This window comes from Drosophila navojoa, chromosome 2, assembly GCF_054131105.1.
Source record: "Drosophila navojoa isolate 15081-1374.11 chromosome 2, UAZ_NAV_1.0, whole genome shotgun sequence".
Taxonomy (NCBI): domain Eukaryota; kingdom Metazoa; phylum Arthropoda; class Insecta; order Diptera; family Drosophilidae; genus Drosophila; species Drosophila navojoa.
The window spans coordinates 31,226,992-31,240,512 of record NC_142890.1 but is presented as its reverse complement, the minus strand read 5'-3'; the positions used below and the strand labels follow the sequence as shown (position 1 = coordinate 31,240,512).

Below are 13,521 nucleotides of genomic sequence, written 5' to 3'. Positions count from 1 at the left end.
TCTGTTTGCTATTTTTTTTTAATCCTTGTTTTTTAGTTCAGTTTTGTTTTTTAGTTTTTGTTGCTTAAATTCAGCATCAGCGATTGATTCCTGCTTGAGATTGGTAGTCGAAATATATTGAACTCTTATTGTATCTAGTTGGAGCTTAAAGGCCTTGGCTGCAGGAGTCCTGGCTAGCCACCACATAGTTCAAGTCCAGCGAGCTGGTCAGCGGCGACAGCGTCTCGTAGTCGGACGTCAGGGCGAGCTCGAAGGACTCGGGACTCTCGTCGATGTCTATGGCCAGGCTGAGATCGATGCCCAGCTCCTCGTAGTCCGTCGGCCGGCGGCGCCTGCTGTTGAAATCAATCGAAGACGTTGAGTTCTCTGTGGCCTACATGCTGGTCGCACTGGAAGCCACGTTGGCCAGATCGGCGGCGTGCAGCAGGTGGTGGTGCTGGTACTGCTGCTGCTGGTGGTGTTGCTGCTGCTGCAGTTGCTGCTGCTGGGCGGCTGCTGCTGCGGCAGCTGCTGCCTGCTGTTGCTGTTGCTGCTGCTGCTGCTGCTGGTGTTGCTCGCGACTCAGCTTGGACTCCTTCTTGATGCGCTGCTTCAGGTGCACCTTGGCGTGTCGCTTCTTCTCGTCGGAGCGGGCGAACTTGCGGCCACAGATGTCGCAGCTGAAGGGCTTCTCGCCGGTGTGGGTGCGGATGTGGGTGGTCAGGTGGTCGCTTCGGCTGAAGCTGCGCATGCAGATGCGGCACTGGAATGGCTTCTGTCCCGTGTGTATGCGGATGTGGCGGGTGAGCTCGTCCGAGCGCGAGAAGCGCCTGTCGCAGTTCTCCACGGGGCACGCGTACGGCCGCTCATGCACGGGCGTCTTGCTGGGCCGGTTGGGGTACTTGCGGGGCTTGACGGGCACCAGCTTCAGCGGCACGCTGCTCTGCTGGTAGACTTGTGACAGTATCTCGTGGCCCTTGCTGGTGGACGGACTGTACTCGGCCAGCTGGACGGCGGCAGCGGCTGCCGCAGCCGCAGCAGCCGAGGCGCTGGAGTAGCCCGTGCCGTTCGAGCTGGGCTGCATGTCCGTGTAGGCCTCCTGCTTGGGTATGAGCACGCCGAGCGCTGCGTTGCTCGAGCTAGCCGAGGACGTGGGTCCAGGTAGCACCAGGGTCTGCTGCTGCTGCTGTTGCTGCTGCTGCTGTTGCTGCTGCTGGACAACTGCAGCGGCCGCCACGTAGTCAGCGGGTGTGTCCAGCCACTGGTACTTGGGCGTGCTCACGGACAGCTGGGAGCGAACGGCGTACTGCTGCTGCTGCTGCTGCAGCTGCTCGTGGCTGCTGTGCAGCTCGGCGAGGCCCGCAAAGTTGGCGGTTGAGACGGTGCCGCCCGTGTAGATCGAGGCCTGCTTCAGGGGCGTGCAGTCCATGCTGAGACCCAACAGCTCGACGTGCTGAGCCGCAGTCACGGCAGCGCGTCCGTCGTCGTAGGGCGAAGGCGTGGCAGCGCCTGCCTGTTGCTGCTGGTGCTGCTGCTGTTGCTGCTGTTGCTGCTGCAGGGCGTAGTGGGCGGGCAGACTGAACATGGGTGGCTGGAAGAGCGACTTGTCCGGACTGGGCAGGCCCCAGCTGTTGCCCAAGCTGTTCGACGGCGGCGACATCTGCCCGGGCATCACGCTCAGCTGTGGGGATTGCTGTTGGTGTTGTTGCTGCTGCTGCTGGTGTTGCTGTTGCTGCTGCTGCTGGTGCTGTAGCTGCTGGGCCGCGCTCATGCTGTTGTTGTTGGTGTTACCTGTCGTGGTGAAAACGGCACGGTATGAGATTTTGCCAGGCAGTTGTTGTTGTTGTTGTTGTTGTAGTGCATGCTGCTGTTGGTAGTGTTGCTGTTGTTGGTGTTGCTGCTGTTGGTGTTGCTGGTGTTGCTGTTGCTGTTGTTGGTGTTGATGATGATTGTGGTGATGGTGATGATGATGATGATGATGGTGTGGCAATTGTTGCTGTTGTTGTTGGTGTAGTATTTGGTGTTGTTGTTGTAGTTGGTATTGTTGTTGGTGTTGTGGCGAGCTCATATGCTGCTGATGTTGCTGTTGTTGTTGGTGACTGTGTTGACAGTGGCTATTGTTGTTGTTGTTGTGCTGCAGCTGTTGCTGCTGCTGTTGTTGTGAGTGTGTGTTGCTGTTGCTGTTGCTGCTGCTGCTACTGCCAGCCGCAGCTGTGGCTGCTGCTGCGGGCGAGCGAACGCTTTCAGTGTTGCTGACATCGCTCGCCGTTTGCTTGGCTGTTGCTGTGTCGGTTGTTGTTGTTGCTGTTGTTGATGTTGTTGTTGCAGATGTGTGGTGGCTGTTGTGGTTGTTGTTGTGTAGTGGGTACATGTTACAGCTATTATTACTTGATTCTTCCTTGACAATGGAGAGCGCGGGCGGCGTGCTGCGCTCCTCCTTCAGCGGGCTGCAGGAAGACAACACGGGGCTGGCTGCGGACACCACCTGCGGCTCCAGCGACAGATCCTCGGAAGCAATCGAGCCTGCAATGAGGTGCAAAAGGATGTTTATAACTTTAGTTGGCTTTTGCAAGCGCGACGATGCTCTTGACGATTTTATCTAAGCTTGGCCTAAAAACCCGATAGCAATGATAGCAACGCTTTGCTCTTTTTGTTTCTGTTGCTGTTGTTATTGTTGCTTTGCTCTCTCGTTTCTGCCCCTGGCTCGGCTCGATATCAATCACAGTTCGCTTGAACGGCCCTGGCATTGAAGTTAGTGTTATATGGGCTGCTGCTGCAGCTGGGCGCGCTTTGATTTCGCGGAAATCGAACGACACGGGAGGTCGCATCATCGCTCATCGCTCATCGTTGCCGCTGAAGCTGGCAGAGTTGCAGTTAGCGATGGCAGCAGCACCACACGAGCAGCACTGCTCGACACGCCGTACAATCATTATATATGTATGTATATGTAAGTATCTATATATGTATATAAATGAAATTATTTATATATATAATTTTTGAATTATAATCGAATGTATGTATATATAGATAATATATGTATGTATATGCGAGCTTTATGCGGTAGACTAGGGGGACTCATTGGGTAACTGGGGGGCCGTCGTGTCACGCGGCCATCTCTAGGCAGGCAAAAGTGTCGGCCAGAAGACTAATTACGCGGCTACCGCTGGGCTCGCAGCTCGGCTCGTTCGGAGTGACTTTTGCTGGACGCCTTTTGCGTTCCGTTGTTTGTTTTTGTACGTGGCCTGAGCATTGCATGACGATGACGATGATGATGACGAAGATGATGATGATGATCATTGTCATAGTCATTAATGGCACAGCCGTTGGCTTAACGTATTGATTGAGTTGCATTGCGCCTAATGTGCTGCGACATCAATCTCGGCCAAAGCTTTCGACCGGGGCATGCGCTTCAATTCACAGAATCATTTTACATACCCACACACACACGTACTGATACATGTGCATATGTATGTATATGTGTGCGTGTGCATGCTTGGCTCGGCTTGGCCTGTCGCCTTAGTCATCTGCCATTTATTGCTGGCATAATTGATGTTGAGTTTATTTGGCAGTGGCAAACGCAATTTTCGGAGACACCAGACAATGGCAATTGGTCTATTTGATGCGCCCATTGCACTTGCCACATGCCGCATCCCACATGCCACTTGCCGCTTGCCACTCGCCACTCGCCACATGCATAACTCATCCAGTTGGCCATAAGTAATGCCAGTGGCTGCTGCCAAGTTAAGCGATTAAAAGCTGCTTTATCATTGTCCGGCAGCCAACTAGAAGAGAAATACGCTAGAAACAGAGCCCGCCCCTCGCCCCGCTCGCTCGCTCGCTGCATGTTTTCTTGTATTGTTAGACTTTTGCTCTGTTCCATCTGCCTGATATACATTTTATTTTATTTTATCTTTCATTTTCCGCTGACAATTTGCTTGCTGCGTGGGCCGCTTGTCAGGCGACTGCGCCAAATTTATGAGTGCGTTTCGGGTTTGCTTTAGAATTCGGTTGCTACTTAAATATATTGCACGCACTACAGCTAAATATTGACTGTGCATGTATTCAAATTCATACATATACATATGTATGTGTGTATTTTATGCATTTTCAATTGCTCCTAGCTGAAAAATCTGAGCCTGGACGACACTTTTCCTACAGCTGATCTCCGTCTGCGGGGAGCGGGTGGGGCAAAATAAATATGACGCGAGCAATTAAACTCAATTGTTTTTGATAGTGCTCGGAAAATCTAGTATACTTTATTTGCTTTGCCTTAATTCAATTAGAAGTGTATTTCTTTCTGCTGCTCTTCTTCTTCTTGTTTCATTTGTGCATATGTCATGCTTTGCTCTATAGCATATACACATACATATGTATGTATATGTATGTATGGCGTTGATATCGTCTCTGGACTCTGGCGTCGTATCTCGAGCCGAGTAAATTGCGCTCGAAACATTGACACTGAACGGAAATGTTTAATACATGTGCCATTGTTGTTGCCTCGTTGCTATTATGTATTATTACTATTATTATTATTATGGTTGTTGTAGTTGCTGTAGTCGTTGTTGTTGTTGTTTGGTTGATTAATTAAGTGACTTTTGTTTTTTTGTGCAGCCTTAGAATAAAGAGAAAGGGAGAGAGAGAGAGAAAGAGAGAGAGAGAGAGGGAGGGAGAGAGAGAGAGGGAGAGGTAGAGAGAGATCTTTCATTCGCGCACTCTCCCGCTCTGAATGCAATTGAATTTATTTGCAATTAATATAGAATATATTTTGTTTGACGACTAATTTTATTAAAAGGTCTTCATTAAGAGAAAGATAGATAGATAGATGGAGAGGGAGAGAGAGAGAGAGAGAGAGAATGTGTATAAGTAAATGAATTTATATACATATATCGGATCTGTCCATATTTGCTTATTTATGTCAAGCTCTTCACTGACTCTTAACACGGCCCATAATTAATAAAAGAAATCACAAAGCTGCAAAAAAGAAAAACAAAAAAACGAAAAAAAAAAACAAAAACGAAAACAAAACGAAACAAGTCGAAAAATTCAATAAAATTGGTACTTGAAATTTTTGAATGTTTGTTTTTTGATTTTTAACTTGTTTTGCCTTTTCTGCTTCTCTGCTGAATGAGTGTTGAGGTGAGAGTGTGACAGGGACAGACAGAGAGAGAGAGAGAGAGAGAGAGAGAGAGAGAGAGAGAGAGAGAGAGAGAGAGAGAGAGAGTGAGCTGGCTTGCTTTCTGGCCTCGACTGAGGCTGATTTATGTAGCGGCTTAAGCTTGACAACGGATTAGTTGCATATTTAGAGTCCGCGCAGTCTTTTGGGTAGACTGCAACTGCAACTGCAACTGCAACTGCAGCATGTGGCAGCTGCGTCCATTAGCAGCGCTCAGATAAAGAAACTCCAAGCAAAAGTACGCGCTTTTTAGCTGCCTTTCGTTGATATACCCTAACACTACCACTCGGGCATTGTTGGCTATGTGAAGGGGTTTGTCGTGCGATTGGCAAAGAAGGAAGGAAGTGGGTTTATAGAAAAGCACATGGGAGCACAAGTTGTTGAATAAGGTATACATATACATATATCATTTATATTCATGAAATCAAAATTTTAAAATTTTTTATTTATTTTTAGATATCTATTATTTTTATTTTATTGTTATTCAGTTCACATTCCCCTCTAAGCTGATTAGATGACACGTCTCATGAAGGGAAATCATATTCATAATCATATACTCCAAAGTCGCTCCCAGTTAGGCTAAACATTCATATAATTATAGTGAATTTAGTATACAGACTAAGATGGCCTAGTTAATTAGTTATCTCACAGTCTAATCGTATCGAATCCGTATAACTTTATTGCAATCACTATGTAATATCGTATTTATAGCTAAAGTCTGGAAATTCCAGAAATGCTTTTCTACACTCACCGGTTATTGGCGGTGGTTCGACCACTGTGGATGGGCCAAAGAACGACGGAATGTCGCTCGACGTGGTCACCGGCGTATTGAGATCGCCGGGCAGAGCCTCGATGAGCTGTTTGGCCTCCACGGCCACGCCGTGCTCGCTGGCCGTGACGGGACTCTGCTGGCTGGTGTTCAGCAGGCTGAGGTGTGAGGCGGAGCTGCGGCCGCTGCTTGCGGCTGCTGCGCTGCCTGCACTTGGCTGGGCAGCCATGTTGCCTGGACTGCCGCCCTGTGTGGGCGTGGCTGTTTGATTGCGTGCGCGCAGCACCGAGTTGTTGTTGTTGCTGTTGTTGCTGTTGCTGTTGCTATTGTTGCTGTGACTATGACTGACCGCTGTCGTGTAGTGCAGCAGCGTCTGGCCACTGCTGCTGCTGGCAGCCGTCGACGAGCTGCTGGCCGCGCCAAACTGCGCGGCGCCCAGGTAACTGGCAGCCGAGGGGCTGCCGCTCTGCGCCGTGCTGGTCTTGAACAGGCACGTGTCAAAGCTCAGCACATTGAAGTGGGCCGCGGCGGCCGTTTCTGTGAGCAGGAATGCGTGATGCGTGGGCGCCACCAGGGTTTCAAGCCCTTCCATGATCATGGCCGCTGATGGAGTTCCAGGGGCTACGCCGCCTACAGAGACCGAGAGCGAGAGAGAGAGAGAGAGAGAAAGATGATTAGTACATTTTATATATTATTGTTTATACAAATTATATATCGTATTTCATAGTCAATAGAAACCAATTCTTAAAGCCTAATAAACCGTGATATATTATCGTAATCTATTATTCCATTATATTATGTTCGGCATGGGCTTGGGCCAAAGCATATACCTGACTAAGCGTGGAGTATTGATTGCGTATAGAGATTTGCTAATAGACGCAAGAGTGCGGCTCTGCGTATCTCTAAAGTTGCAAATCTACAAATCGACAACAATTACCGATTCGGCGGATGAACTGCAGTTCGCACCGCTGAGGCCTAATTAGGCTCGTAAATCGGGCAGTGCCGAATGCAACTTGTCGCCTGCTGCTGCTGGATAATAGAATGGAGATAAGTAAACTACAGTCTGCCGCAGCGGGTGGTGTCGACACCGCAAATCGGGCGGGCTGTTAGTTTCCGCCCGTTGGACCATTTTTTGAGACAAGTTTTAATTGATTTGCCATGACAGCTGTTCGATTGCATAACACGCAGCCGTTTACCGCAATTTATGAGCCACAAACAGTTTAATTTGGCTCACATTTCGTGTCATGTGTGGCATCTTGTCAAGACTTTCGGACTGGGAGCTGCGACTGCGCCCACGCACCACTTTCAGTCCGTGTGCGAGTCTGGGCCCGAGTCGAGTCAGCGCAGTTGGCGGCTCACATTCGCGCTAAGCAATTAAATTAATATCGATTAAGTTCTTAAGTGGACTCAGTGAGAAGTAGAACATGCGGCTTTCCCACAGCTGCACACCTCCGATCCAAGTGGGTCAGCGATGGCTGCGCATTGGGTCAAGCGGTGACCTTACGCAATGCCCCACAGAGCCAACTTGGGCATGGAGAAAAACACTGAGAGACCAACTGCAGTTGCGCAATGCGTAATTAAATGCCGTCCATATGCCATAAACTTGGCTTATAATTTGCCAAACGGCGCTGATTTGACTCTGTCCACGCCGAGATCTGCGCGATCTCCGAGATCTCCGCGATATCCAAGTCTCTCGTCGCCCGCAACTGTGGCGTCATCCTCAAGTGCGTCTTGCGTCGTCGTCGTCGTTCGACTTGACCGCGTTGATTTGCATTACAAGTGCACTCGTGTTGACAGCCAGCTATGCGCCAAAATAACTACCGTGCCAGCAGTTGGCCAGCAGCAAAACCCTCCACATACACACACACACACACACACACACATAGACAGACATTCGGCTGCAGCATCTTCTCTTAAGCGAGCTCGTCTCCAGCTGGTTTTGCTGTTTTGGCACTTTTGCTTTTTTTATTTATTTACATTTGATTTCACGCATAATTTCCGTGGCAAAGTGCACTCGAGACGAGACAAGCGGCGATCGAGCGAGCAACGGAGCGACGGAGCGACGTAGCGACGGACCACTGAAATTACATTCAACAAAGCCAAACAGAAACACACACACACACACACATACGTATATAGATAGAGATATAGCTAAAGCACAGCGCGTGCTGTGTCTCTGTTGCTGTTGCTGTTGCTGTTGCTGTTGGCTTTGCTGTTTGTTGTTCCATTCATTCATAAAATTATGCGGCGCAGTCAATAATTTTTACAGTCGATCAAAGATTTGTATCTGAATGCGAGTAGCACATGAATCATTCACAGCTCGAACTGTTTCTTTTTTCTTCTTCTTCTTCTTCTTTTGGGTCGAACTGGTCCCCGCCTGGCTCCGTCGACTCTGCTCAATCTGAGCTCTGATCTTGGCCAGCCACGGCATCAGCCTCTTCTTGTGCGCTTAATAACTTGGCTAACAATTGACACTCCCTTAAAAAAGAGACTGAGAAGGAGACCGGGAGTGAGAGAGAGAGAGAGAGAGAGATAGAGATAGAGGAATAGGGAGAGGGGAAAAAGCATAGCTGCGAACGTTCAGGCCGTTGTTGCGGCTGTTCGTGCCGCAGACATTTACATATTAAGTTGGCCGACTACAGTGAGCATTGCCTAAGTTACGCCATAAGGAGAGAGAATCGAGAATATGTTTCGGCTGGTGTCTAGCTAGAGCTAATAGTGTCAGCTTATACATATATTTTTATATACTCTATAAACAGATCTACAAGCTGTCACAGCAGAGATATGGAGACAAACTGTTGTCTATTTGAGATCGATTTTATATGGTATCTCTAAATGTACAAAAATATGATGATTAATATCATATCATATGTTATATATCATATATGATTAATTTGATAAATCATATAGACATGTACGAATATAACTCAGATATACACTAAAAAAGAAACACAATGCATATACTAGTTCATATCATATCTATTTACGATCCATTGAACCATCTACGATCTCTCTTAAAGAGGCTACTCTATAAAATATGAGTAGATCTTGCTCTTCCATACATCAACAGCTTGCACAATTCTCTGCTCACATTTCATTTCGAAATGACGTTTGTAAAGCTCTAAATTGTATTCTAGACTATTTTTCAATCGATCTATTCAAAAGTAGGCTCAGCCAGGTGAGCTGCCCGCCTAGTGGGCGACCACTGTACCGAGCACATATATATATGTACAGTAAATCTTGTGTGAGTCTGTCGCCCGTTTCTTTCACTCTGCATAATTTTGCATAGCATTTCGGCATAGTAGTCGCCGACGGCCCGAGTGCTCAAGATTTTTGCAATGAATGAATATTGGCACACAGCGATGAGGAAGAAGAAGAAGAAGAAAAAAAAATCTATACAACAAAAATAAAATAAAAATTGTTATGTTGATATTATTTTAATTAAGTTTTGCCAAACCGGTTGCTGTTGTTGTTGCTATATATATATATATATATATATATATATATATGTGTGTGTGTGTGTTTGACTGGTGGCGCAGTTTCATTTGGGGTTCTGCTCTTCGAGTGTTAACAATCCGATAGATGGGCGCCAATTTGTTTAGCTCGGCAAGTGGAGCCCGAGCTCGAAGCTGACCCGCAGTGAGACGCGAAGACAAAGACAACAGCAGCAACAGCAACAACAAAGGCAATGGCAACGGCAACCGCGAACAACTTCAATGCATCTTCGGTGCGAGCTGAGCTTTATTGTTGTTTTTAGGTATTTATGGAGGCCTCATTGAGGATTAGGTGGCGACCTTATCGACTTGGCTACTTAGCGGCTCCAAAAATAATGCAATCTGTTGTCTTTGGGCTATTATTTTATGTACAGAGTTATTTTTATTATATGGCGTTTTGTTGTTGTTGTCATTATGCAATGACAGATAGACAGATGGACAGAGATTTGCATAAAGAGCTGTGTGAGATTCGATATCTTTAGCTAACCTTGGGCAAAAAGCATCCGAGCAAATGCCCAGAGGTCGAACAATTAACAGCAACAAGAATTACAGTTGTTATTGTTGTTGTTGCTGTTGCTGTTGCTGTTGCTGGTTATTAACATAAAAAGAAATTGGAGAAACGCCTTGAGAGGCGGCGTCATTAGTCAAAATGCAAAAGACGTGCAGTAAAAGTATCTGGCAGCGGGCATAGATACAAACATGCAACTCGCATGCAACAGTTACTGCAACAGCTCTCTGCCATATCAGAGAGCTGGCAGATGCAGGAGACAAAGACAAAGTCCATCATTCACGCAGCGGGCAGCATCGGCTGCGGCTGCGGCTGCGGCTGCGACTGCGGCTGCGGCCCCGTCTCGGACAGCCTGCCACGGACAACTGGACAACTGGACAGCGGCTGGACAACTCAGCCAGTCAGCCAGCCAACAAGTTAAGCAGTGCACCAACAACAACAACTGCAACATGGAAAATGTATCTTTTGCCGACGCCGTCTTTGCATGCGTAACACTTTGTCACACTTTTCATGCCAACAGCTTCGACTGGGCATAGTGTTGTTGCTGTTGTTGTTGTTGCTGGTGTTGTTGCTGCTGTGTTTCCTCATGAGAACAATTAATGAAAATAAACAGCCGCAGGCACTAAGGCACTAGCAGCAACAATATCAAGCAGCACCAACAGCTCGACATTGCCTTACCCTCTGCAGCATGCCAGCAATATATAAATATTAATATTATTCACTCATTAAATTTAATTTAACTATTTGCTGTAAACGGATAAGGTCAACGAAAATAAAAAAAAAACTCATTCAGCATTTAGTTCAGAATGTAAAATCAAATTGACATACTTAGAGATTTAAAATTAAATATTAATAGAAATCTTATTATTTGTTGAATATGATTTCAATTATATGTATAATAATAATTTATATATATAATTAAAGGTAATGTAATGTATATAACTAAATATAATATATAGCAGTGGCCAACAATAATTTATACATATATATTGAATATGAATTAAGCAATGAAATACCAAGAGCTTGCTTAGCTTACAAATATTATATTCACATTAATTGCAAAAATAAAATACTATATAGTTAAATTGAATTCATATGGAGCAACAAATTTATACTATAATCAAGCCTGAATTTTTGTACAATAAATAAATAAACAAATTTAATCTATTTTATATGAGTCTCCTTTGGTACACCAAGAGCTAACTGAGCACTAATACCTTATAATACATAAATAAATAGCAACATATTGATATACCAGAGAGCTATATATATAAGATAATCATGCTTATTTGTCTTAATCTTGATTTCTTACTTTTCTTAACTTCCCTAAGTTAAGTATCTTTGTTACAATAGGATAAAGTAAATAATTCAAGCTAATAACACAATTGGCTTCAATAGTGCATAGAACTCTATGACGTTCTTTGTCTATGAGCGGAATCCGTGTGAAAAATGAATTATAAATGGACGGCAGGCTTCACCTTTTAGTTTCAGCTGCGCACAGCTCCAATACGTCGTTGTTTTACAGGGTATATACGCATGTAAAAACATCATGTATGTGTATTTTTATAAAATTTGAAAATTATTTTAGTGGGCACTTAGCTGGGCGGGCGTCGCCTTTCCGCTTGTTTGGCTTGGCAGGCCCCCAGCCAGAGACAGCATCACCGCACCACCGCACCACCGCACCGCCGCACCACCGCACCACTGGCTACTGATGGCTGGTAGCTGATGGCTCTTTGCTGGTGGTGTCAAAGAGCCATTCGCAGCCATGGCGAGAGTGCTAAGCGACTCTTCGAGCAGCCGTCGGTATTTTGTTTTGATGTCATAATTATTTGGTTAAATACACATAAAAAAGCGAAAGAAACAAAAAGGCTAAAAGAAAGATTGTTTGTGAAATGCACAAAATGAAAACTTGGAAAATTGAAAAATTAATTTTCGACGAAGTCAGCAAATGTTGTTGTTGTTGTTGCTGGACATGGGAGGCTGCGTGTAAATCATTTTGCTAATTGTTTTTCTTTTTATACACACTTTTCTTTTCAGCGCGTTTTCGTTTCTGTTGCTGTTTCGTTTCGTGTTCCTTCTTGGCTTTTCACGTCTGGCTGCTGTCGCTGCTCTGGGCCGAGTTAGTGGGCTCCCTCCTAACGCCGTTGGCGCGCTGTCCACGCAGCCGCCGTGATGTGCCATTAAATTGTAAACAAAAATACGCCGTATTTGTTGCTGTTGCCGTTTCTGCTGCTGTAGTTGTTGTTGTTGCTCGCGCTTCTCAAATTAAGCGCAAAGTGCAATGACAATAATTTAATTACAAAAACTGCAGCGAAATAAACAGCTGATGCGCCAGCCACAGACACAGATGCAGAGCTGCAGAGATACACTTATACACATACAGCTGTACACTGAGATATTCGACTTTGACTATGTAAATGTATGTATACATATGTAGTTGCACTTGCAGCCAGACTTTGTAGCCGCTGTCAGGTGTGTGTGAGTGTTTTTTTTTTCTATTTGGTTTTTATTATATTTAATAACGTGCAGAAATATTTATTATGCGTTAAATGAATTTATGCATCACTCGCATGGCGAGAATCTAACAAAATTGCAATAGTGGCTAGTTTCACATGGCTAAAGATCATCCCCCACACACACACACACACACACGCAGCAAAGGCACATTACTGTCGGGGCGTAGACATTAAAGATATGTGCCCAGAAATATACTCTTACGGATGCTCTTAGATGCCATCTACCTAAGCAAAAATTGGGCTTGCAAATCCATTCATTAACTTTAGGATTGTGAGTCTCAGTACAAGTCTTGATTTATAGATAGTAAATATATATGACTCAATAAATATGTATACTTTCGGACTTATGGATTTATGTTGAACATTCATGCTAAATACAAATTTTTATACCCTGTTTTAATATTGCTTTTCATAGCTTATTTTCATTATGCCCAAATAAAATTTTTTTAATATTTAATACATTTTTTTGCACATACATATATCACATTACTCAGTATTATGTAGTTTCTGATTTGCCATTAATATGATATGATATATATAAAATAAGGTTTTAGCCACATTGTGTTATTATCATATAGTATGACAATATTTATTGTTAAAGAAATACTAATTGATTAAGAAACAAGATATTCGACTTCTTTCTAAATATATTGAATCTCGATTTAGCGCTTTTTTCTCTGATTATCTTGCTGCATAAATAAAACACACAACATTTAAATGAAATTGATTGTGAAGCACATAAACTAATCTAAAAGCTTGAAAAAAAAAAAAACACACAAACACATATATATATATATTTATTTATTTGCTAAATTCCTATGCGAAGCCAAGTGAAAAGTTGTGTAAAACTAAAAACGTAAATGCTTAATTTATATAAGCTTAAAAATAGATTTTCTAGTTATATGTAATAATTAACGAACTAGCCGTAAAACATGGACAGCTATAACTGACTCACGGATTCTAAATGAAATATCATAAATCTTCAAGAGTCTCGGCACAATCTTCCTTTAAGCAGTTTGTTTCACTGTATTGAAAAACATTTACTAAATTCGTTTCTTTCGAATCATGCAAAAAAATTAAAC

The 13,521-nt window shown here is 44.5% G+C and overlaps 1 protein-coding gene and 1 long non-coding RNA gene across 4 annotated transcripts in view; both read right to left on the bottom strand.

Moving 5' to 3' along the window:
* LOC149092468 (uncharacterized) overlaps nt 1–13,521 on the bottom strand; it is a 124,795-nt gene that overhangs the window by 1,703 nt on the left and 109,571 nt on the right. The gene's annotated exons all lie outside the window — the stretch shown is intronic.
* The window catches only part of sr (zinc finger domain-containing protein striped), a 50,236-nt gene continuing 36,756 nt past the window's right edge, over nt 42–13,521 (bottom strand). For 2 of the 3 annotated variants that reach the window (XM_030387972.2, XM_030387973.2), the window contains 2 exons: nt 5,904–6,551; nt 42–2,502 (listed from right to left, as the gene is read on the bottom strand). In XM_030387972.2, coding sequence (XP_030243832.2) covers nt 374–2,502; nt 5,904–6,551 — 2,777 coding nt within the window. In that variant the 3' untranslated portion in view covers nt 42–373. The remainder of the gene's footprint in view (nt 2,503–5,903; nt 6,552–13,521) is intronic. The other variant, XM_089265579.1, reaches the window with a different exon arrangement.